Source organism: Amblyomma maculatum, chromosome 1 (assembly GCF_055883805.1).
Source record: "Amblyomma maculatum isolate TAMU_Amacu chromosome 1, ASM5588380v1, whole genome shotgun sequence".
NCBI classification, from domain to species: Eukaryota; Metazoa; Arthropoda; class Arachnida; order Ixodida; family Ixodidae; genus Amblyomma; species Amblyomma maculatum.
In genome coordinates, this window is record NC_139344.1 from 348,296,378 (window position 1) to 348,320,560 (window position 24,183).

At 44.6% G+C, this 24,183-nt stretch overlaps 1 protein-coding gene across 1 annotated transcript in view; it reads left to right on the plus strand.

Annotated features, from left to right (window-relative positions):
• Positions 1-24,183, plus strand: part of LOC146207708 (nose resistant to fluoxetine protein 6-like) — a 36,718-nt gene that overhangs the window by 7,150 nt on the left and 5,385 nt on the right. Inside the window, exons 4-10 of the mRNA XM_084577330.1 lie at positions 8,997-9,176; positions 9,920-10,013; positions 12,700-12,786; positions 14,671-14,836; positions 17,311-17,393; positions 19,788-19,910; positions 20,238-20,358. Coding sequence (XP_084433456.1) covers positions 8,997-9,176; positions 9,920-10,013; positions 12,700-12,786; positions 14,671-14,836; positions 17,311-17,393; positions 19,788-19,910; positions 20,238-20,358 — 854 coding nt within the window. The remainder of the gene's footprint in view (positions 1-8,996; positions 9,177-9,919; positions 10,014-12,699; positions 12,787-14,670; positions 14,837-17,310; positions 17,394-19,787; positions 19,911-20,237; positions 20,359-24,183) is intronic.

A 24,183-nucleotide genomic window follows, 5' to 3' on the forward strand; every position in this document is an offset into this window, starting at 1 on the left:
CAGAACTGGTAACTGCGTGTTAGTATGAATTCATTTTCGCAAAGAGCCTGTTTAATTTGAGACGCATGCGTGGGCCAAGAAACGCCATTGTTCCTACAACTTTTGATTAAACAAAGACAAAACTGATCGGGTGATTGCGAGGGGGCCTTCCACACTACAATTGAAGTGTGTGTGTGTGTGGGGGGGGGGGGGGGGGGGGACCCGTGGGCTAATTTTCGGTAGTTTTATTGATAATAAAATGCACTCCTCTGCTCAAAGCCACGATGGCAAGAATAGCAGAAAAGATACCGCCTCTTTTCATACCGTAAATGTTTTATAGCGCTCATCTTTTATTTCATATTGCATCCGTGGCTTATTCACCCGCCTCTTTCACCGAGGCGAACAATACCGATCCTCATCTAAAATATGAAGGGTTGATCAGAGGAGCCTCCGATATTCTAAACCAGAATTGCCTTATAAAGAAGTACTACGGGAGTAAGAGATCCTCTCGCAACTTCCTGACAGGGAAAGGATATGCTGCCCAAGCTCTAAGGGAGGACAGAGTCTCATAACCAAACATACGGTATGCTTAAGGTTGGGAACGGAAGTAAATTCCTCCGTTAAAAATATAGAGGAAGGACATTAAGCTCCGTTTTAAGAGTATAATCCGACAGTGTCAACGGTTCCCGTCCGCGGCTTTCCTTACAAATGCTCGTTCATGTCACTAACTGCTTGATTTGTGCCTGTATTATCTGGCCCACATATGCTTTCGAATAAAGCTACCGTGTGTTCTGAACGACCTCCTGAGACAGGTGTAAAAAACCAAGTCGCACGAGCTTGCCTTACATGGCCTAAATTAGCATTTCTGACATTGGAATGGAAGGCCCTGTAGGTTTCGCTTCGCTTCACCCTTCAATCTGAAACCAGAAGCCCGAGATGACAGCTCCTGCCATAGCGGGCATGATACGCGATCATGTGACGTCACACAACCGAACGGTCAAACAATGTCTGGTAATGCCGCTGCCATAGCCATGACCGGGATCCTTCGCTCACAACGGTGACACCGGAGTTTCTGGAGAACGAGGCCTAACTCTAGCACGTTAATAAACAAATAACATTTTTTATCACAATGCAGCTATATTTATCACAGTGCAATATTTATAATCGCAAAACTATAATGCAGAAGTGGCGTCGAGGTAGAACACCCGCCTCGCGTGCAAGAGGACCCTGAATCCCGGTGCCACGCAATTTCCACCGGATTGAAAAAAAGTCCGCGTGTCGATGGAATGGCATAAACAGGTTTGGGGTGCGACCTGATGAAGGTGAACGGCTCTGAAAACGCACTCCCTCCCAAGAACAGGATTTGGACACCTTCGTGCCGTAATAGGCCGCGACCTTCTATGAATATTCGTATGAACTCCCTACCTTCAGTCCCCAGCTGCTGCACAGCTGCTGACCACGACGGCGGGTAGACCTGTGACGCAGCGGAGGTTGCTAAATTTCTGCGTCCGTACAAGCCGCCATTGGAAACTGACCCTGGCAACGTTTAGCGCTAGAGCCCTAGCTAGTGGGGCTAGTTTATCACTCCTCTTCGAGGAACTGGCGGGTACAAAATGTGATATCATAGGGCTTAGTGAGGTTAGGAGGCCATTTGAGGCATATGCTGTACTTAAGGGCCGGCATGTATTGTGTTATCGAGGTTTTCCAGAGAGACGAGAATTAGGAGTAGGGTTTCTGGTCAATAAGGATATAGCCAGCAACATAGATAAGTTACACATCATTAATAAGTGGGTGCCAGGCATTTTAATCAATTTTAATGAGCAGTATAAAGTAAAGGTTGTACATGCCTACACACCTAGCTGTAGTCATGATTCATACCGGCAGCGAAGAAGCACAAAGACAACGAGAAGGAACATGTCCTTGTTCTTGGATGTTTCTTTTCTTTGTGTTTGTGCTTCTTCGCTGCCGGTTACCAACGTGCCCAAAAAACTTGTTTTACTTGTAGTCATGATGACCAGACAGTCGAAAGCTTCTACGAAGATATAAAATCGGCAATAGGGAAAATAAAAGCGCAGTATATGGTAGTGTTGGGCAACTTCAGTGCCAAGGTAGACAAACAGCAGGCTGGAGACCAGGCAGTGGAAGACTAGGGCATTGTTTCTAGGCATAGCAGGCAGGAGGGATTAGTTTAGGTCGCAGATCGCAATAACTTAAGAGTCATGAATACCTTTTTCAGCAAATGAAACAACCATGGAAAAGCCATAATGGGGAGAATAAAAATACTATAAATAAAAAAAAATAGAAAAATACTATAAAAATAAAAATAAAGATTTCATACTGCATTCTAACCCTTGTATTGTGCATTGTGTAAAGGTGATCAGAAAAGAGCGATGCAATGACCACAGGATTATAAGGTCTCAAATGAGTCTAGAGTTGAAAAGGGAATGAAACAGATTATTAAGGAAGAATTCCGTCGACGAATTAGCATTTAGAAGGAAGGTAGAACATTTCATTATCTCCATAATCAGCTTTAGGCAAGGAAGACAACATTAGTGCCGATACGATGAATGATACCATCAGGGATATCATTACTGAGTGCGCGGTAGAAGTAGGTGGTGGGATAGTTAGAGAGGATACCTGTAAACTATCTTAATAGACGAAAGCTTTGATTAAAAGATGCCAAAGTATACAAGCCTTCAAACCAAGTTTCCCACATACGTTTTCTACATACGGAAGTATAACATGGAGAAAATAGAGCATTCTCTACGGTGTTAATCTTAAAGCGGTAAAGCAGAAATTAGGCAGAGATACGCTAAGGACTATAAAAATTACACGCCAATCAGCTTACCATCCGTCACGTCCAAGGTACTTACTAAGGCAATCGCTACCAGAATCACGACGACCTTCGTGTTCAATCAACCAAAAGATAAAACAAGTTTTCGGAAAGTGTGCTCTACTGTCGATCTTATCCATACTATCCTTCAGGTGATAGGCAAATGATCGTAATATACCCAGCCATTATACATGTCATTCATTTATTAGGAAAAAGCATTTGACTCTGTCGAAACCACGGCAGTCATACAGGCGCTGTGAAATTAGGGTTTAAATGAGCCGTGTGTGAAAGTAGTGGAAGATATCTAGAGTGGCTGCACAGTAACCATAGTTTGCGCTTAAAGTAATAAAATTCCTATAAGGAAAGGTGTTAGGCAAGGAGAAAATTTCCCCAGTACTATTCGCAGCTTGCTTAGAACAAATATTCAAAGGCTTGGAATGGGAGCAGTTGGCGATAAGGGTTGGCAAAGAATACCTCAGTAATCTGCGACTTGCTGATAACACTTGCTTCCTAAGTAACTCAGGGGATGAACTGCAAAGAATGATTGATGACCAGACAGGAAAAGCAGAAAGGTAGCCTAAAAATCCAGATGCAGAAGGCTACGCTAATGTTGAACAACCTCGAGAAAGAACAGCAGTTTACAATAGGTAGCGAAGCACTGGAAGCGGTGGGTGATTGTCTACATAGGCAAGGTATTAACCGCAGATCAGGGCGATGAAAGATAAATAACTAGAAAAATAAGATTAGCATAAAGTGCATTTGACAAGTATTCACAGATTAAGACTAGGAGCTTATCGGTATCGCTCAAGAATAAAAATATATAACAGTTGCATCTTACCTGTACTCAAATCTGGGACTGAAACGTAGAGGCTAATGAAAATGGTTCTACTTAATTTCAGGATAAAGCAAAGGGCTATGGAACGCAAAATGGTAGGTGTAAGGTTAAGAGATAGCAACCGCGCAGAGTGGGTCATTGAAATAACTCGAGTTAATGACATTCTAGAGGAAATCAAGAAGAGTAGTGCGGAGAGAGGATAACCGGTGGTCGCTAAGTGTAACAAAGTGGATGCTTAGGGTAGGAAAGCGTATCAGGGGGCGGCAGAAGGTCATGAAGTTTGCAGGGGATAAATGGATGCACAGTGCCGGGTTAATTGGAGGAACATAGAAGGGGCCTTCGTCCTGCACGGTGTGTAGTGCGGCTGATTATGATTTATTAAGCCAGGAACAAAAAGCCGGCTAAATATTTTGCGTCACTTAATGATGGCCGCAAATAATAAACACCCTTCCTAAGACACGTTCATTTATTTCTATTCTATTTAGAGCTGTGTTGGGAACAATATCGGCAACGATCATACTGAGCACTGCATTTGACTACTCCTCAACGAAGTGCAAAAAGTGGAAACCGGGTGGTAAGTTGGACACATTTTTCAGCATGTTTTTAAAATCGAGTTACCGGTCAGCATTGCACAGATGAAAAGCTCGTCAAAAATGAAAATTAGGACCACTATTAAGCATAGGAATCCAATGTAAGAATCCACTGTGGAAATTCAATTGAACATTTTCAAAGTCATTTCAAGCAAACGTGTTATCTCTCGGATGCGACATCGAATAATTCTCACGAAGTTCTTCCAAGCCCACCGTAGTCTTCCCGAACCTCCATTTCAATATCAGGACTAACTCCGATGCCGCACAAGTTTGTTGCTGCGACCTGCCTACACAAGAATACCAAAAGAAGCAGTCAATATTGTTACGACGGAAGTTTATTGTCGGAGCGCTGAACAGACAGAGAAAGTAGAGAGCTCTGTTGGTCAACGGCTGCGCGTCCGGCACGAGTGTTTTGCCCAACGTTTCTTTTCTTTTCTTCCCTCTTTTCTACTTCTTCAGGACTGCTACATTTTCCCTTGGCACAGCCGAAGCACCATACCGACAAGGCAAGTCGTTAGTCGTTCCGATGGTAGTGACACGGCTATATCCTGGAGACATATCGGCGCCTTCGGTTTTGGCTGAACGACAACCACTTGCGGTCATGCGCACTATTTTGTAGTTCAGGTCGCTGACGCGGTCGATGACGACGTAAGGGCTAGAGAAATGCGCCAACATTTTCTGCGCTGAACAAGGCTTCCGGAGAGGCCGCCAAAGTCTAAATATTGTTACGAAGCGGCAAGCCGATGAAGACAGGAGACAGAACATGACCGATGACGATGGTAGATGACGTTTAATGAATGTTCGCGGGCCTAGCGCGAGCGCTCCTGCCCGCGCCACTGCCCGCTTCTTCTTCCTTGTCGTCCGTAACATGACCCGGGGCCACCGAGCGATCGTCCCGATCGTGGACGAGGAAGTTTAGCGATGTTAATGATTCTATGGCATGATGATGGGCGTGTCTGGATGCTTGAAGAAGAAGAGGAAGAAGGAAGAATAGAACGGCTTGCCGGTACGATGTCTGATGCGTGGGTGATCCGCCTCCCTTGGAGCTGTCAACCATCCGTCACCAGAGTCCATGGGACCGATGGCTCGAGGTCACGTCGGGCAGCTTGGCCGGGAGTTGCGTGTTCATGTCCATCGGTTCCTTCGGGTCATTCGGGTTTTTCGGGTCCTTCATCTCGGTTCTGATCGGTATGTCTGTTCTCCTTGTCTTCAGGTCCGGGCTGGGGGCTGGGCGGTGGTAGTTGTTCAGGTCTGGGCTTGAAGGGCTGGGGCGAAGCTACTCGGCCATTTCCCTGGGCCTTCGGTGATGGTTCCGGCTTGAAGATGGCGTCGATGCTCCAAGGCGAGGATGGGGATGCCGTACGCCGCACCTCCAACCAAATGTTACGAAGCGGCAAGCCGATGAAGACAGGAGACAGAACATGACCGATGGCGTTGGTAGATGACGTTTAATGAACGTTCGCGGGCCTAGCGCGAGCGCTCCTCGCCGAACTGACCCCACTGTCTGACGCCACAGTTGCCGCTCTTTTGCCTGACCCTACTGCTAAAGTGTCGACACGACCTGCACCGTCCCCATCTCTGGAGGCCCGCATATCAGGAATGGTTGCATCTAATTTGCGCCCTGACCGTGCTACAGCACTTACGAGTCTTCTGAATTCGTACAGCGATATTTTCGATTTTGGTGACCGCCCCTTAGGACAAACGTCCCTCGTTACACATCGTATCGACACCGGAGACGCCCGCCCAATTCACAGAAGACCTTATCGAGTCGCCATTTCTGAACGACGCGTTATACAAGATGAAGTGGACAAGATGTTAGCAAAAAACATTATAGAGCCTTCGAGCAGTCCCTGGGCGTCGCCTGTCGTGCTTGTTAAAAAGAAGGACAATACCTGGAGATTCTGCGTTGATTACCGACACCTCAACAAAATTACAAAGAAAGACGTTTACCCGCTCCCCCAGGATAGATGATGCCCTCGACTGCTTACACGGTGCCAGCTATTTCTCTTCCATTGATCTTCGGTCCGGTTATTGGCAGATCGCAGTCGACGAACGGGACCGAGAGAAGACCGCCTTCGTCACTCCCGATGGCCTGTATCAATTCAAGGTGATGCCTTTCGGCCTGTGTAATGCGCCCGCAACATTCGAGCGCATGATGGACTCTCTCCTGCGCGGTTTGAAATGGACGACGTGCTTGTGTTATCTCGATGACGTCATTGTATTTTCTTCTACATTCGAGAGCCATCTCCATCGCCTTGATGCCATTCTTGGCGTCTTCCGAAGAGCTGGCCTTCAGCTGAACTCGAAGAAATGTAGCTTCGGCCGACGTGAACTCAAGGTGCTCGGTCACGTGGTCGACGCCCGTGGCGTTCAACCCGATCCAGACAAAATACGTGCTGTAAGTGCATTTCCTACACCCCGTTGTACCAGTGACGTGCGTAGTTTTATTGGGCTTCGCTCCTATTTTCGGCGGTTTGTACCTAACTTTGCGGAGACGGCTCGTCCACTCACCAATCTTTTGAAGAACGACGCTCCATTTTGCTGGGACCAAGAACAATCCCAAGCCTTTTCTGCGCTCATTGCAGCCCTCACCAACCCGCCCGTCCTGGCACATTTCAATCCTTCGGCACCAACGGAGGTACGCACCGACGCCAGTGGTCACGGTATTGGTGCCATACTCGCCCAGCAGCAGATGGGTCGCACTCGTGTCATTGCTTATGCCAGTCGCCTCCTTTCTGCGGCTGAACGAAATTACTCGATCACAGAACGTGAGTGCTTAACCCTCGTGTGGGCCATTACAAAGTTTCGCCCTTACTTGTTTGGCCGCCCGTTCTCCGTCATCACCGACCACCATGCCTTATGCTGGCATTCTACGCTGAAGGACCCTACTGGTCGCCTAGGTCGTTGGGCCCTCCGCCTTCAGGAATACACTTTTTCTGTCGTCCACAAGTCTGGCCGGCTGCACGCTGACGCCGATTGCCTGTCCCTCAACCCGGTAGATCCCCCACCTGCAAGCGAGTGCGACGATGACACATATGTATTGGCCATCTCTGACCTTTCAAACATTCCCCATGAGCAGCGCTTAGATCCGAAGCTTTGCAGCATAATCAATCGCCTCAGCACTGAACACCTTGATGCTACCCTTGCTCTGTTCGTGCTCAACAACGGCACCTTATACCGACTGAATATGCGACCAGATGGCGCCGAGCTTCTGCTCGTAGTCCCCGAACACCTGCGTACCACCGTTCTTCAACAGCTGCACGACGCACCCACAGCCGGTCATCTTGGCGTATCTCGTACGTACGATAGCATCCGCCGCCGCTTCTTTTGGCCAGGCCTCTATCGCTCTGTTCGACGTTACGTTGCTTCTTGTGACCGGTGTCAGCGACGGAAGAAGCCCTCGGCTATGCCTTCTGGATCCCTGCAGTCGATCGACATCCCAGTAGACCCGTTTTCCCGAGTTGGCCTTGACCTCCTCGGGCCTTTCCCACTTTCTGCATCGGGGGATAAATGGATTGCAGTGGCCACGGATTATACTACGCGCTACGCTGTCACCCGAGCGATACCCACCAGCTGTGCAACTGATGTGGCTACGTTTCTTCTCCATGACGTCATCCTGCTCCATGGTGCTCCACGCCAGCTGCTCACTGATCGTAGCCGTTGCTTTCTTGCTCGAGTAGTGGATGAAATTCTTCGGTACTGCTCCGTTAAGCACTATTTTACCACCGCTTACCATCCACAAACGAACGGCCTCGCCGAACGCCTCAACCGCACGCTCACGGACATGCTCTCTATGTATGTGTCGGATGATCACCGTGACTGGGATATTAATTTGCCGTTTGTAACGTTCGCGTACAATTCCTCTCGTCACGACACAATGGGCTACTCACCGTTTTATCTTCTGTACGGCCGCGACCCTCCCCTTCCTTTTGACAGCGTATTGCCTCCCGCCACTAACGCCAGTTGCTACGTTCGTGACGCCATCTCTCGAGCTGACGCAGCCCGTGTTATTGCTCGCCGACGACTAGCCTCCTCCCAAAATTCTCAAAAAAGGCGCCATGATTCTCGCCACCGGGATGTCCACTACTCTCCGAGCTCTCTCGTCTTGCTATGGTCTCCCGCTCGTAAAGTTGGGCTGTGCGAGAAGCTTTTGCCATGCTACGCAGGACCCTACCGTGTTTTACGGCCAGTCACTCCTGTGACATACGAAGTCGCCCCTGTACATCCGCCGCGACAGTCCTCTATGCCACGCACCGAGATTGTTCATGTCGCCAGAATGAAGCCCTACTACCCATCCAGTAGTTCGTCCTAGTGCGCACCGGGACTGCTTTGTGTGTGTGTGTGTGTGTGTGGGGGGGGGGGGGGGGGGGTAATGTGACATATATGCCCTGCATCGCTGGACGTAAAAGAAGACAACGATCAGGAGGAGTGACACAGAAGACGACAAAGTGGCAGCAACGTTCTGTGTTAGAAGAAGGTTAACGCTGCTGTGATTCTGTGCTTTGTGTACTGCATCATCCTGGACTAACCTTCGTGCACTAACCTTGCCACGTAACAATATCGACAAAAATGTTATATTTGCAATCAATCAGTTCTTATTACTAATTGCACGGTTTTGAGTTTGGTTTAAGAATTACTTTTAGTATTTATTTCGACATCAAAGCTACATTCTCCGTGTTCGATTCGGGCTTGAAGAAGTGTCATTCGCACACGCATTGTTCCCACAGCAATGTTTGATATCTGCTTTCTTTTCTTCTAGGTTACTTACATAACTTCTTGACTGCCTTCTCGTTGATCAAGAACACAAGGTATCTTTTCAAGGCCAACATAAACAAAAGCTCGGACACTTACGCCTATGGTTTCGTACATGGACTTCGCATTATCAGCATATTTTGGATCATACTCGGCCACAAGTACGGAGAAACAGTTGGCAACGGTTGTAAGCATGAGTACACAAATAGTTTCACCTTCCACTTTTCTATACTGAAGCTCTGCTACTGACATCAGCCTTATATCTCTGTGACTGACAATGTTATTTCGTTTTCTGAAAGCAGCCTCGAAGATTTTTTTTTTACAAATATTGCTTCTCATTATAGGCTCACAACAGCCTTATACCTGCACTGTGTCCTACTCTTTGACCCTACAGATTCCTCTCTCGTCACAACGACGCCTTGCCGCGGTGACTTAGTGATTAAAAAGCTCGACTTCCGAGCCGGGCGACCTGTTCAATCCGGCTGCGCCGGCTGCAATTTGATGAATGCTAAACGCTAAGCACATGTCTACTTTGTGATATCAGAAAAAGGTTAAAAAACTCCAAGTAGCCAAAGTCTTCCGTAGCCATGCACTACAGTGTTCCTCACATGGCCTAAGCCGTTTTGGAATGCTAAACTCAGAAACGAAAACCCAATGAGCTCGTATACGCACGTAGTTAAGCCCGTTACAACAATATAAGGCTAAAGGTTACGTTACTCTGTTCCATTTTTCAGAACGAAGCGTCCATAGAAAAACAGTTTGCTTGCTGAAGCACCTCGAGGTCACTACACTTCAATGCGGTATTTTATGCTGAGGAATTAAGTTGTAATTTTATTTTCACTGCTGACAAAGGATATATATATAGGAGGCTTTTGCTTTCTTCAACGACACCACTACCGCAGTTATTTTTCTTATTGTTTTTTTTTTCAGCGAGAGTGGTAAACGTGCTACATATATTTGAAAACTGGCACAGCGTGATCGTAACGTTTGGATTCCAGGCCGTGGATACGTTCTTCTTCTTCAGGTTGGTCCCATACGTCGGCGTTGCATACTCCCGCACGTTGGCATAGTATATTGTTTATGAACAAATATTTTCCTTCCCGTGAGTAGATACGTTCTCTGTTCTAACTGCTGGCAACAGGAAAATCTGATGCGGGGATTTAGTTTTATAATACTTTCTACTTTTGAATAGAAAAACTCCGTCCTACTTGCTATGATTGCCTGCTGGTCGCACGACTGATCCAATGGGCTGATTTTTTTTTTGTTGTTTTTTAATTCACCTTATGGCAAAACAATGCGATATGCATTGAGCAACAGTAATGCAGTATTGAAAAGATAGCGACGATACACCTTCATATTTCATGGCCTTGTGCCGTCAAACGAACTTAGAACCAATAAAAGAGACAGGAAACTTGCTCTAACTTGCTGACTAATGTTCTTTCGCGATATCTATGCTCCAAGTTTACAGACTCCTAACTGAAATAAAAGTCAAAAGTGGCTAAAGCTGAGTAAGGGGCTTCAACGCTGGTCATTATTCGGAAGTGTGCAGACAAACTTACGTCTCAGTGCACTTTAGATGCCTCTTTGAGGCATACCACCTCCGGGTGAGTTTGTGTGCTAGCCACGGGAGGGTGCTTCGCGGTGCATTTCGGTAACTTTGGTTCCTTTTTCAAGGTGTACGACGCTTCAACTGCGTTTTAACAAAACCGGCACAAATGAATTTCCATGCTACTAAATAAACTGCAGTGACGCCCGGAACATCAAGGGACACTGACCAACCTCCGGTCAGAAATATTTTCTACCCTGGTGACCTTGAGTCATTCTCAGAGGAAAGCGGCCCCTCAAAGTGTTATTGAAAACACTAATTAACTCATGGCAATCAATCTGATTCGCCTGGATCCCTTCTCACCGTACCCTAACGGATATGTTTCAGTTTCCTGCTGTGTCAATTAGCCTCCGCAAGCAAAATTCGCCATTTATCCCCCACTATTGGAGGGATGTGTGTAGCCATGCCACCACCTTTCTGACTATCTATTTATCCACCTGTGAGGTCTTATTATTATTTTTTTTTTTGCGTTAGCTTACGTGTATGGTCGATTTTCTCCGCTAGGGGAGAAACCTATAGCGAGTCGCGAGGTCAGCTCGGGTTGCTTTGGTGTGTTGTTCGTTGTTTTGACCGGGAAGTTCGCAAACGGACCCTACTTGGAGTTTTAGCCTTGGAAAAATGACCTAAAACCTTTGAGAGCATTGCAGAACCTGCACTCGTGATGAAACAACCTGAGCGTTGATTCCACCGTTGCTACACAAGACAAGCAGTTAGCTTTTTTTTCATTTTTTTTTTAATTTTCAATTTTTATTTTGTTATTTCTCTGTCGAGAAATCTACAGAACCATGCCAAAAATATGACAAAATATTTTGTAGTGCTGTCGTGAACGACATCATTTTCTGTAGTAATTGCAGTAGCAGTTTACCTTTTTTCTCCAGTACCTTTCTGTTGTCTGTATTTCTGTAACGCTTTTCTGTTGTAACTACAGAAAATTCTGATGTTACTACACAAATTTCTGTTATCACAACAGTTAACTGTCGAAAAAACCGCAAAGGAATTCTGTCGTGGCAACAAACATTTCTTATGTAGTTTTTTGGTTTTATAGTTTCTATTATTATTTTGTTTTGTTTTATTTTTATTTTCCTCAACGCGCTTCAGCTCCTTATGCTAGACAGGCAGAATTATGAACACGTTCGCAGGATGGACAGACATTGTGAATCTGTTGTTACTACAAAAGACCCCACCCCTTCTGTAGGATGATTGTCCATTTAAGGGAATTGTATGCACAGGCTGACTTTCAACTGGAGTGGCACTTACTCTTATAGCAACGTGCTCTACATTGCATCTTAGAGGTTTGTGAACTTGGTGTATTCTATTCGCATCGTGTTGATTTGATGATATTTCCTTAATTATTTGTACACAGTTCATGTGCATTGGACATTGTTTCAGTGTAATAAATACCATGCCGAAAAAAAAAAGTCGGCCTGGAGTAGTAGTTAGCGCAATCGGCTGCGACACGGAAGGGTGGTGGTTCGATTCCTGGCTTGGATACGAATTTTTTTCTCTATTTAATGAATAATGAGCCAGGCTTTGGTGACACCTTTTGGTGACACGCTCTCACAACGCCACTCATGACGCAAGAAATGTTTTCGCATTAAAAATAAGCTCGCGCGGATACACGACTCCGAGCATTAAAGCAACGGCGAGACACTATGCCCCATACCATCCGTCTTCCCTTGATCGAAGGGCGATGGAGAAGCGCGAACACAGCTATTGGAAGACGCTGTGCATAATATACGCCCACCATTCACCCACCAATCAGCGGCAGGGAAGAATGCAAGCGGTTTATATGGCTTATGTGGGGCTCGTCATCGCAGAGGTTCAATTACCAGCCTAGAACATGAGTGCTCTGGCTCTCTGAAAGAGTTTGTGACGGGGCTTTGGTTTCAATTTTCTCTGCTTTTCTGCGCACGCACCACTGTAGCATTTTTGCAGCCTTCCTCCGGTACGCAATCGAAGCACTAGGACTCTTTGTTAAAACGTCTAGACCCTGGCGAGTGGCATCTTGAGTCACTATGTATTACAACAGAAATTATGACATAAAAAATTAAAGTTTGTCTGCAGTACATGAGCCACTTCTTAATGACTTGTTTTCCGTTTTCAGTGGTTTCTTTACTTTTTTCAAATTAGAAAAGGAGAATGGAAATCCGTTTGTTGTGAGCGTCGTCGCAGTCGTGCGCAGGTTTATAAGGTAAGGTTACTTAATGCTACATGTTCACGTGCATTCCTAATGAATCCACTTTTCAGAGGTTATCCATTCCACGGCATGTATGTTGTGAATCTGAAGTGCTTACTCCTTCAAGTTCAGGAGCAGAGGGGCGAAACACATATCCAGAATAGGCAACATGGCAAGACAATCGGGAAGCAGGGCACCGCTAAACATACTGATTCGGAAGTGAAAACTGTCCACAGGTGGCGGACTCTTTTCTTTGCTGCTGTAGACATAAAGACTGTCTATAACGATAAGCGTAGAGATCATGCTGTGCTTTAAAATTCTTATGCTCTATAGCGAGGATAACTATGCCTGATAGTCTCTGCGGACCGTCTTAACCACCCAAAGTGTATATTTCATAAGACCCTAAATCGTTCAAGCATGAGCAAGCTCCCTATGTTGTCCTCTCTACAGTTAGCTTATTCCGCATCATTGAAAACATTTCATTCGTGAGATCAGAAAACAGCCGTAGATATTTAGCTGAGAAGAAAACATAACTTGTCGAGATAACACATACTTTGTCGAAATAATACTCCGATCGACTTCAGCCACTATGCATGTTTCAGAAAAAACAAACATTGCCTCAACTTTATGAACCCGCTTAAAAGCAGGTGCAGCAGTTAACGAATAACGTTTCCCAATCCTTTAGCTTTTTTGTGCATCACTTTCTAAGTTTATAAACGCTAAAAAGGTGCATGCCAAAAAGCCTGAACAAAAAAATAAGTCAACACAAAATGAACAAATAAAATCGCAGCGGCTCCTGAGGGGCCATCCTTAAACATTCTGTTGTAGTTCTATTTTCTGCACTTTTTATATTGTGGTTGCTGCCCACGTTTCACGCCTTAATACTTTTGTACTCAACCAGATGAGTGTTAGCCCAATTCGCGACATCAACTTGCTCTTCGGAGAAATTATGAAATACCATAAACCTATTTACAATGATGGAGCCTGACCTCACATTTGCCTCAAAAACCGCCTTTTTTTAATTTTCTGGTTCCAGTAGTAGCCACCAGGTGTATACGGCTAAATAAAAAACTTCTTGAATGTACTCACACAAAACCCGCAACTTAATCATGTCCTGACAATCATATGCATTCAGGGCGAGCTACCCAGTTGTTTCATTGAAAATGATCAAGAATGCTTATTTATACATGCTTACCAACCACAAAGCGGGCGTCTCAAATGAGAAGTAGAATACGAGACGCGCTGCTCGCAGCCAATGTGTGCATTATTTCTTTGCCACTTCGTTTCAATAGCAGTTTTCAACACGATATCGTTGGAGATACCGTACGTGTGGCGGATAACGCGGGATCGTAGCTAGCCGGTGCTGCTGCGCTGAAAAAAATTCGGATCGGTTGAGAGGGTTGTGGCATCTTAACCACACGGCGTCGCTTGGATGACTGAAACATCCGGCTTACAACTTTAACCCAGTACAACCGCGAGGACATCACTGTACAATACCTGATTGATCTACAAGATGTCAGACGTAATCGAAATTGATTAAAACAACTGATACATTGAGACTACAAGGTCGTACCATGATTCGCTTGTCATTACGACGTGTAAGAATGGAAAGTCCATATGTTAATTGCGTGGAAAAAATTTGGTGCTAAAATGGTCTCCGATTTTTTTTTTTTTTTGCGTGTGATTCCTTGTCAAGAAACACGCCACAAAATACCGCCAGATCACCTCTGTCCCCTCTTTCACATCGCGCTGATCGATCGCCAGGGCGCCAGGAAGGAACATCAAATTGTGACCCGAAGTTGCTGCGCAATAGTTAAATTCGACTGCAATGACATTATTTTGGGTGATTGTACCTACAAAAATAAAGCATAACTATGTTTTAATCCTTTTGTTTTGCAGGGTGACCATCCCGACATTCTTTATGATCATGTGCATGTATATTCTACCGTTGATTGCCTCCGGCCCAAATTCAAAAGAATACTACACCAGGTTTTACGCAGAAGTTCGAGATACCTGGTGGGATCTACTGCTTCTAGTCCGGAACTGGAAAGAAGATGCCGTCATGGTAAGTTCAGCCCTATATGCGTATAATTATCTACAAGACGACATTTCACACATCGGCACTGTGCAGTGGGCCAGCCAGTCATATTTTGCCGAATGATGTGCATGCCCTCTGCTGACACACGAACAAAAGCATAATGTTAATATGAGGACGTCTATATTAGGCGGATGGCGGGAAGGGAAGAACGAGCTCGATCGAACTCAGCACCCATTTTGTTTGTGTGACATTCTGTGGTTGTGGGAAAAGGCTAGTATCATCGTTTCTGTCTTCCTGTCCAAGGGCCAGAGACCTGATTCTCGAAAGGTTATGTTATAATTTGGTACGACCATAAACTGATAATATGATGCCCCTTTTTAATGTGAAGGCATTTTAACTGCCATCACATGGAAGCCTCTCGTTCTGTGCTGGCAAATTACGTGACTAGGCGAGAAAGTTGTGGAATCATTAAGGGCATGCGACATCAAGGAGCCAATTAGATAGCTCCCTCCCCCCCCTCCTATATAAAATATGCTGACCAGCCCAGAAATTTCAAACCTGATTAGCAAAATGGGCTGCAGCCCGTAAAAGTTATCAAATGATGCAGCATTAATGGGTGTATCATCGGGAGGAATTAGTATAGTATGCATCGAGTTATCTGGAAATGTGAGGAATAAGAAGTATGGATGGGATAAGATGCACGCATTAAGGGTTTTAGTTCGCATAATATGTCAAGCAATCCATTGGAAGGTCATAGAATATTCCAGACTGAGGTGTCTCCACATACCCATAAGCTATCCCATTACTTTCTTCAAAGCAGTGCTTACGATGGATCCCAATGTTTTCTTTTTGACAGTCTGCTATACTATCCACTATTAGCAATAAATTGCAGTAATGCGGAAAGTTGAACTAGTTGGTACATGATTGCAAATTACGAGCGCTGCGACGGAGAACAACAACGAGAGAGTAATGACAAGGACAGGCGCTACTATCAACTGAACGTTTATTCGAAGAACACAGATTAAATACTCGCAGAAGACAACCAAAGGCACATGCGCTTCACAGATTTTTCCTAGGTATCCAGATAAACAATCTCACATTCTTGGATGCTTACAGATGGTGAGCTCACGCACGTGTCACTGTTCTTATGGATGTGATATGACTCTGACAGTTCTCTAGTCATTTGGTCTTTGTGTCTAAACTTAATCTTGGTTTTGTTAAAAAGCGGTAGGCATTTTTTTTTCCTACTAGGCACATTTGACCCACTCGGTTTATTCAAATGACAGTCTCTATAATCTGTGAAGCGCATGTGCCTTTGGTTGTCTTCTGCGAGTATTTAATCTGTGTTCTTCGAATAAACGTTCAGTTGATAGTAGCGCCTGTCCCTGTCATTACTCTCTCGTTGTTGTTCTCCGTCGCAGCGCTCGTAATTTCCACTATTATCTTCTTCCAATATTCTTAAGTTGAATTCGTAATCACATCTCAGACATGTTAGCTATCAAATGTTGTGAAATATCTCGGAAACCTATCTGTTTAGCATTCTTCAAGATTTGAAGCCATTTAATTATCGGCCACCTAATGGAGTACCGGGCTTCTGTGGTGATGTAGATACCAATGCCTTTTTGTAAAAGGGACTAATGCGTTGACCCAGAAGCGGAAAAGTTAGAAAGTGCGAACGCGTTCTCCTATCCGCTAGTAGAGCCAGTGCCATGAATAGGGAGTATTTTGTTTCTGTTTTAAACAATTTGTCTGGAGCTGGAATACAATACTATTAGTTAAATAGAGAGTTGATATTTCCTGCCAAATGGTTTTCTTGCACTTCTCGAAATTCTATTGAAACCTGTTCCAAGCAATATATGCAGGAATCAGCTAAGTCAACAGTCTCGTAGTGGCTCAGTCTTCCGTGTGTCTCAGCCACAGTATAAAGCCTTACTGCTACTCCCATGGCCAATTTCAAATTAATAAATTGTTCTCGTGAAATTGGAATAAACAGCAGCATAAATAGCACATTTTTTTTTTCAACCGTGTAATTTTCGCAAAAACAATTATGAATAAATGCACATGAACACGAAGTTGCTTTTTTCATATAGTAGTGGTTGTTCTCTAAATGCTGCTCCTCCAACAGAAATGCAGGCGCAATCAAGATGCATGTATATGAAAACAAAGATATGTTTTAGTTCGCATAATCTGTCAAACAATCCATTAGAAGGTCATAGAATATTCCAGACTGAGGTGTCTCCACATACCCTGTCAACACGAGAGGAGCGTGAGATTTAATAAACGGTAGGCAGGGGCACATCTTTCTTGAAATGCATCCAGAGCAAATAATCGCCTTGTTCTTGAGCTCTTTTATATGCCATTTTCTTCAAAAGCAATGAAAGCGTACTGATATTTATAAATCATGTGCAATTTTTGGCACTTTTATTTATCTCTATTAAGTTGGACGGATTCAGGATGTTAAAAAGAAATTGTCGCCATTATTATTCTGTTTTGCATTTCAGCCCATTTTTCCCCACCTATGGTACCTCTCGACTGATTTTCAACTATTTCTGGTCTCCCTCGTTATTATACAGGCCTTCAAAGCGTAAGTTCTTTGATTGCTGACTGATGTAACTGTTTTGCTTTAACAGGACAGTTGAGAAAATGAGAAGAAAAGAAAAAGTTTTTTTCCCTTCTAGTTGTAAATACCATGACCCTCCTGAGCACAGTTAGGTGGCACGCATGCTTTGCCACTCTTTACTAGAGTTCGCAGTTCAGTTGTCGAAATCAAGTAGTAGGCGAGCATGTCCGATTTGTTTCGAGCCTTCCCTCAGCACATTACAGCTTTAAACATGACGCCGAAAAAAAAAACTCCGCTTATCTAAACTCAGCTGAGCTTTTATAACGTCGCCTAATGACAAAAAAATCCTACATGATGTGTTTTATAGTCAATTGCTATGCTTTACTTCGTGGTCATACTACTCCATGTAAGGCACGGAATTCTTCGACTCCTGCGACATTATTTTAAATTTTTTTTTATTATTTCGCTTCTGTTGAGTACTTAAATGAGATTAAGGTTGTTTGGGCAACACATTTCCACACGTCAGGTGCCCACAGTGACTCCTGTCATAAGTTGATCACAAATTAACACATTGCATTTAAAATATGGTGTTATCGGTGGCACTTCACCCACTTGCCGCAGGTTTAGGCCAGAGCAACCTGAGGGCGCAACCAACATTCACTTCGTGTCTGCGCACTCGCACCGAAGGAAAGCACAGATAATCAAGATTACAATTGTATATTACACAGAAGGCTGCTTTACACAACACTGCACTATCCCCATAAACCTAATACAACCCAAGGCGCTGTCGCTGCATCGGAAAGCGGGGCCGCAGCGTCGTTTTCGCAGGGCGAAAAGTACACGCGCGTTCGCGACGGAGCTAAGGGTGCTGGTGGGCTGCACGGCCAAAGAGTTGGAGCGAGCGCGACACATCACGGAAGAGAGTGAAGAATGCGTGCAGCGCAACTTGATGACACAGGTCGCACGTCGATGGCTCATCGCGTGTCGCCATCTGCACTGGCCGATGGTGACGGAGAACCGTGTCAAATCAGGCCCTCTGAAATTAGGAGTGTCGGCGGCGCACAGGCGGGCGCAAGACTCTTTTCGGGCCTTGCCTCGAATATGTACATAATGTGTGTGCGTTTACAACCCGCGTTCGTGGTCTTTCGGAGCCCCGGCAAAGACTGGAAGAGCACGGATGGGATGGGAAAGCCTATGCACCTGCGGCAGGTCGTGTCGCTGGCGCTCTCCCGATTGCTTCCCGCGCACGGCCTCGCGTCGAAACAGCAGCACAATACTACGCCGGGAGGTGGAACAATAGAGATATTTAGTTTAGCGCTACCGCTTACCGCAACCGTATACCGCTACCGCACGGGCGTCAGTAGGCATGCGCAGATGACCCCGAGGGCGACAGATGGCGCCATGTTCCTGTCAAATTCTGGCGGACTCCGCACGCAGGGACCAATCAGCGCGTGCTGTGCTGACGACGCGCGGTAGCGGTAGACAGTCGCAGCCGCGGTAAGCGACAGCGTTAAACTAAAGGTCTCTAATAGGGGACACGAGACCGATGCGAGAACCGCAGCAAGAAAAGGGATTGACAGCGGTTCCCGAAGGAGTAGTACGACTGCCGTCCCCGTCTACTCACTATTGCATTAATCCACAGAGGTTCTCTACGTAGCTAAACAGCGGCAGCGTCCACGTGCTTCGTGTCGCTCCGGCAACACAATGTCTACATTGCTTAGACGCCCTATGACGAGAAAACCCTTTTGTACTTGAGTGCGAACACTAAATTCGTTCTTCCCTCCGTAATATTTGTTTTCCAGCAAGAAGCCCATTCAGAAATTGCTAAGAAATGTAATTAAATGCCAAGCCAACTATAAGCTCTTGAACAATTAATGCACTCTCAGAGTGCAAATCAAAACTTACAATCTATAAAATGGGTCTGTAAAAACCGTCGTAAAAGTTGTCCTTTATTTGAGCCGTCCATACCAACGGGGCTTAATTGTATATGGGGACATTTGTTGGAGCTGCAATGTGATCACTCAGCTTGAGACTGTGTCATAGATTAATATCCACTGGGAGGAATGTTTTCACACTTCCGCTTAAAATATGTCTGCTTGCATTGCACAGTATTCTATCTCAGCTGATTACCCACTGACTTCCTGCACATCTCCTGTTATCATTAAAACTTCCCTCTCTCTCATCCCACTGATTTCGTGTCATGCTCTTGTTTGTCCACAGCGTTATTTAACATTGCTAACAGTGACTCAACACAATTATGGCTGTTTTTGTCATATGCCGCAAAGTAAACAATATCTCTTATTTTATGCCTTCTGAAAGACATTTAAGCTTCCAAAAAGCAATCAAAAATACTCACATCATCCACTCCTGTTCTTTCTTTTATACTGTGCCTGTATTCACGCCTGTTTCCATTTACAGGAAAAAAGCATTGGCCATCTCGCTATTTGGCATGTTGTCTTTCGTGTCATGTGCTATAGCTACCTGGCAGGTGTACGGCTCCCGTCTTCCGCCGTTTATGATTGGCTTGACACAGTTGATCAGGTGGGTCTGTAGCTGTTGTGGTGTCCTATCTTTGACTACCCTCGGTATTATAACCAGTTCAAAAAGCCTAAGTTGATGCCTACTTATATTGCATTGAAAGAAAAGGCACCGAGTTCTTAGGGCCTAACCTTGTCATCAAAGGCCATTATAAGTCGCTAGACTTTTATGCGAACATTGCGCTTCTGACATTTTTTAAACCTGTCTTCCTCTCAATCCCTTATTTTAAAGCCCTTCCAAATTCCCCTTGCGCGACAGCAAGTTATTGGGAAGCCACTACTGACTGATTTCTCCGCCTTGCCTGCAAATGATGTTTTCTCTCCCTTAAAGCCTATTCATGGACCAGTATAACAAGTACTACAAGCTCCCTTTCTACCACGGTGTCTGCTTCTTCTCCGGCTGCATAACATTTGTTATTGTGCAGAAATACAGCCACAAAAGACTGCCTGGGGTAAGCAAACCTTCCCACGGTTAAAAACGCATTGAAAACATCTTCAGAAAATAAGAATTTTTAGAATATTTTATACACGCATTGTAAAATTCTGCAAATGTGAGTTTGATTATGCTCAGCCTATGATACATTAAGGTTAATCATCTTGGGGCATGTTATCCAGGTAACAACATGGTGGCTTCGAATGGCTAGCTGGCGAACAGGGTTGCACGATACAGAAATGGTTACGAAAACAAGCTTACGACATGATTACGACACAGAAATTTACTATTCTTAGACAAGAGACCACCCCAGCTATAACAGCAAGTTTTGCAAGTTTATTTTTTTAGGCGACAAGATATAGAGCCTTATGTATATATATATATATATATATATATATATATATATATATATATATATATATATATAATATGCTAAGCAGCGCTGTGCGTTCTCCTTTTTGCGCAGTTCTGCTTTTGCAATGTGTGACAAAATCTAGTACGCACAAAAAGCGCCTAGTCGTTTCGTATTCTTGTGCCTAGCCTTCGATAGAAGGAACGTTTCCAAGCAATTTAGAGAAGCCTTGTTAGTGCGCAGCCAACTCTCACCATTCAGGCATTGCTTGTTGAGTCAGTTACACGGTGCGAATAAGCAGCTTTTGAGCAGGAACTAAAAGTTGTATTGAGATAACGTCTCATCCGAGCCTCTATCCTTCCACACAGTTTTGCTGAGCGGGAACAAGCTTAGTCTCGTCTAAAAAAAAATGAACTTGAAAGCCTCCTACAATATTTCTATCAGTTGCAAAAAAAAAGAAAAAGCTACAAAGCCACTCACAATTGGATGCTTTTTTTTTATTTTTACTGGCAAAAAAGTACGTCGAACGTGGTTCGGTCAAGTGGTTGGTCAAGTAGGTGGTTTCAAAGCTGGAGGACCAAATAGCTGTAGAACAGTTTAACGAAAAGAGGTTGCGAAACTTGAGTACTGTAGTCGGTAAAATAGAGTTTCCAGGTGATGCTCAAAACCACTCAGGTTTTCTGCATTGTAATGGTAAAGCCGACTGCAGTTCATCAAATATAATATCAAGACAACGACGAAGCGATACAGACCTCCTCGCTCAGTTTTTGCTAACTGGTACGTTCGTGTGCCACGTGACGTCGGCCTGTGGCCACCTGATACACAAAAAAGTCTCAAAAAAGCTAGGGTGGCCTCTAACTTACACTAGATGTTTCTTTACAAATAACAGGAAGAAATCGTGGCATGGTTATTTTACAGTGAGAAATTAGGAAAGTTTTCTAGGAGAGTGTTCTTCTCTAAGCTCATTCTTACGAGTGCAGAGATATACCGAACACAGCTCATATTTCTCTCGAGAAGTTGCAATGCAAAGAAAGCGCGTTGCACAATCAGAGTTTAGCGCTGATGGCCAAGTCATATATGTTGCTAGCAGCGCTCTTCGCTTTACCGAGGCACTCGGCCGTCATGGGCGCCTCTTTTACGGCCCTTGAAATCTTCGCAAGAGGTCGCGTAAGGTTGCAACTGCGAATAAGTTGAGCGCGTCATTTCACCAGCGTCAAACCCTCGCAATGTTTCAAAACTCTAAGACGCTGTGTAGCAACTCTACTCACAACAGCCCTGGTTCCATCGAGCGTGTTGGACAGCAGAATAAGTACACCAGTCAATATAAAGGACGAACGGCTATGGTGACGAAGCAGCGAACTTCCTTTGCTTTTGCGTCAATGCACGCCACCACCCGCGGTTTCGCAGAGCCTCATTCAGTGCCTGAAAGTAGCATCCTCATTTGACAGTTTGGTATCTGTACTAATATTATTGATTTCAATTGCTTGATACGAATGCGGACCTTCCGAAACCATGTAAGGCTTGATTGTCAGCGCCCAGGCAGCACCCTAAAGTAGATAATACATCTTGTTGACACTGTCGCAAAAACAGACACAGAAATGAGGAAACACTCAATTCGTGAAGAAGAAAAAGAAAGAACTACAACATGCTATCGGAGACTGAACCGTGATTAACAACTTAATTTAACCAGAAACGATATCAATTTATTACGAGTGTTAAGAGAAACGATGTCTTTCCCACCAGCAGGTGGAAATGTTCACGCTACTTCTCGTCAAGGTATGCAAAAGATTAAGACAAGGTTGTCCTCTATCGCCGCTGCTGTTCATGCTTTGTATGATAAACCTGGAACGAAGACACACGAAAGTAACCTAGATTTTAACCTGTCATATAGATTAGGTGGAAAGACGGTAAAGCAGCGCCTCTCCTGTTTGATGTATGCTGACGATATTGTGCTGCTAGCTGAGAGTCAGGAAGAATTGCAAACTCTTGTTAAGTATTGCGGAGACGAAAGGGACGCTCTAGGCTTCAGTTTCAGCGCAGTTAAGTCGGGTCTGATGATTTTCAACGGCTCAACTGATCAGGGTCTTAAAATACAAGGCCTTGAAATACCTAGAGTAGCAGAATATAAATATCTGGGGGTATGGGTAAACGAAGGATTGGCATACATTGGAAAGCATGAGCAATCACTTCAGGCCAAAGGGCGAAGAAATGCCGAGATAATAAAGCATAGGGCATTGTGGGGACACAACAGGTATGAGGTTTTGAGCAGTATTTGGAAAGGAATTATGGTGCCCGGGCTTGCTTTCGGAAATGCGGTTTTGTGCCTAAAATCAGAGGTACAGTCGACATTAGAAATTAATCAGAGAGGCGTCGGACGATTAGCACTAGGTACCCACGGTAAAACCACAAATGCGGCGGTACAGGAAGATATGGGCTGGGCATCTTTCGAAGTACGGGAAGCTCAGAGTAAAATATTATATCATGAACGCCTGAGGAAATTAAACAGTAACAGATCTGCAGCTAAAGTATTTAAACACCTATACTTAAAAAGCGTTGACTCACAATGGAGGAAAAGAACTAGGAAACTAACCAGTAAGTATGCTGGTCACGGGGACGAAGAAATAAAGAGCGTTAAGCAACAGGGAAAAAACACAGAAGGTAAAAATTGGATAAATTCAATGGAAAAGAAACAGAGTGTGGAATTATACCGAATGTGGAAAAGGCAGATCAGGAAGGAAGCTTTCTTTGATAACTCAAGAGGCAGTGCCCTACTTTTTGAAGCTACATCAGGGTGCCTTAGAACACGCAGCTACAAAAAGAAATTTAACAATGAAGATGACGCATGTGCTGTATGTGGCAACTCCTGTGAAACAATTGACCATATTATACTCGAATGTAATGGTATCCATCCGGAATTCGATGCAGGCGCAGTCCCTCTTCCTGAAGCTCTGTGGTTTAGAGATACCAGTTTCCGAGTGAATAAACCGGCGGTGGAAGCTAGCAAAAAACGACTGGAAGATTGGTGGCTTAAAATCAGAAAAGTGATATAATGTTAGTAATGTAGAAACAAAAATTCAATAAATAGAATGATGGTATAGTTAACCAACCTAAAACAATAATTAAGATATAGGGAGAAAAATGAGCATGATAGATACTGCTACCACCCCGTTTCAAAGGGGACGCTCCTATATTCCATCCATCCATCCATCTCGAGCTGCAAAAGCTTTCGCGTGCTGTTGCGGTGATGGCCGACTTCCTCCTTATCCGCTCTATCCCCCGCCAGCCGTCCGAGTGAACAGTTATAATTGCCGAGCACGAACACCCCTCGCAAATTTGAGCGGCACTTTATCTTCTCGCGCTGAAATTTGAAACACAGTCTAACTTTGAACAGCACGTTGAATGCCGCATGTCTTTGGTCTTTGTTTTATCTTTCTCGTATTGCATTCGCAGTGTGAAGCATGAGTTGATGACATCTCCGAATATTTAATGGTA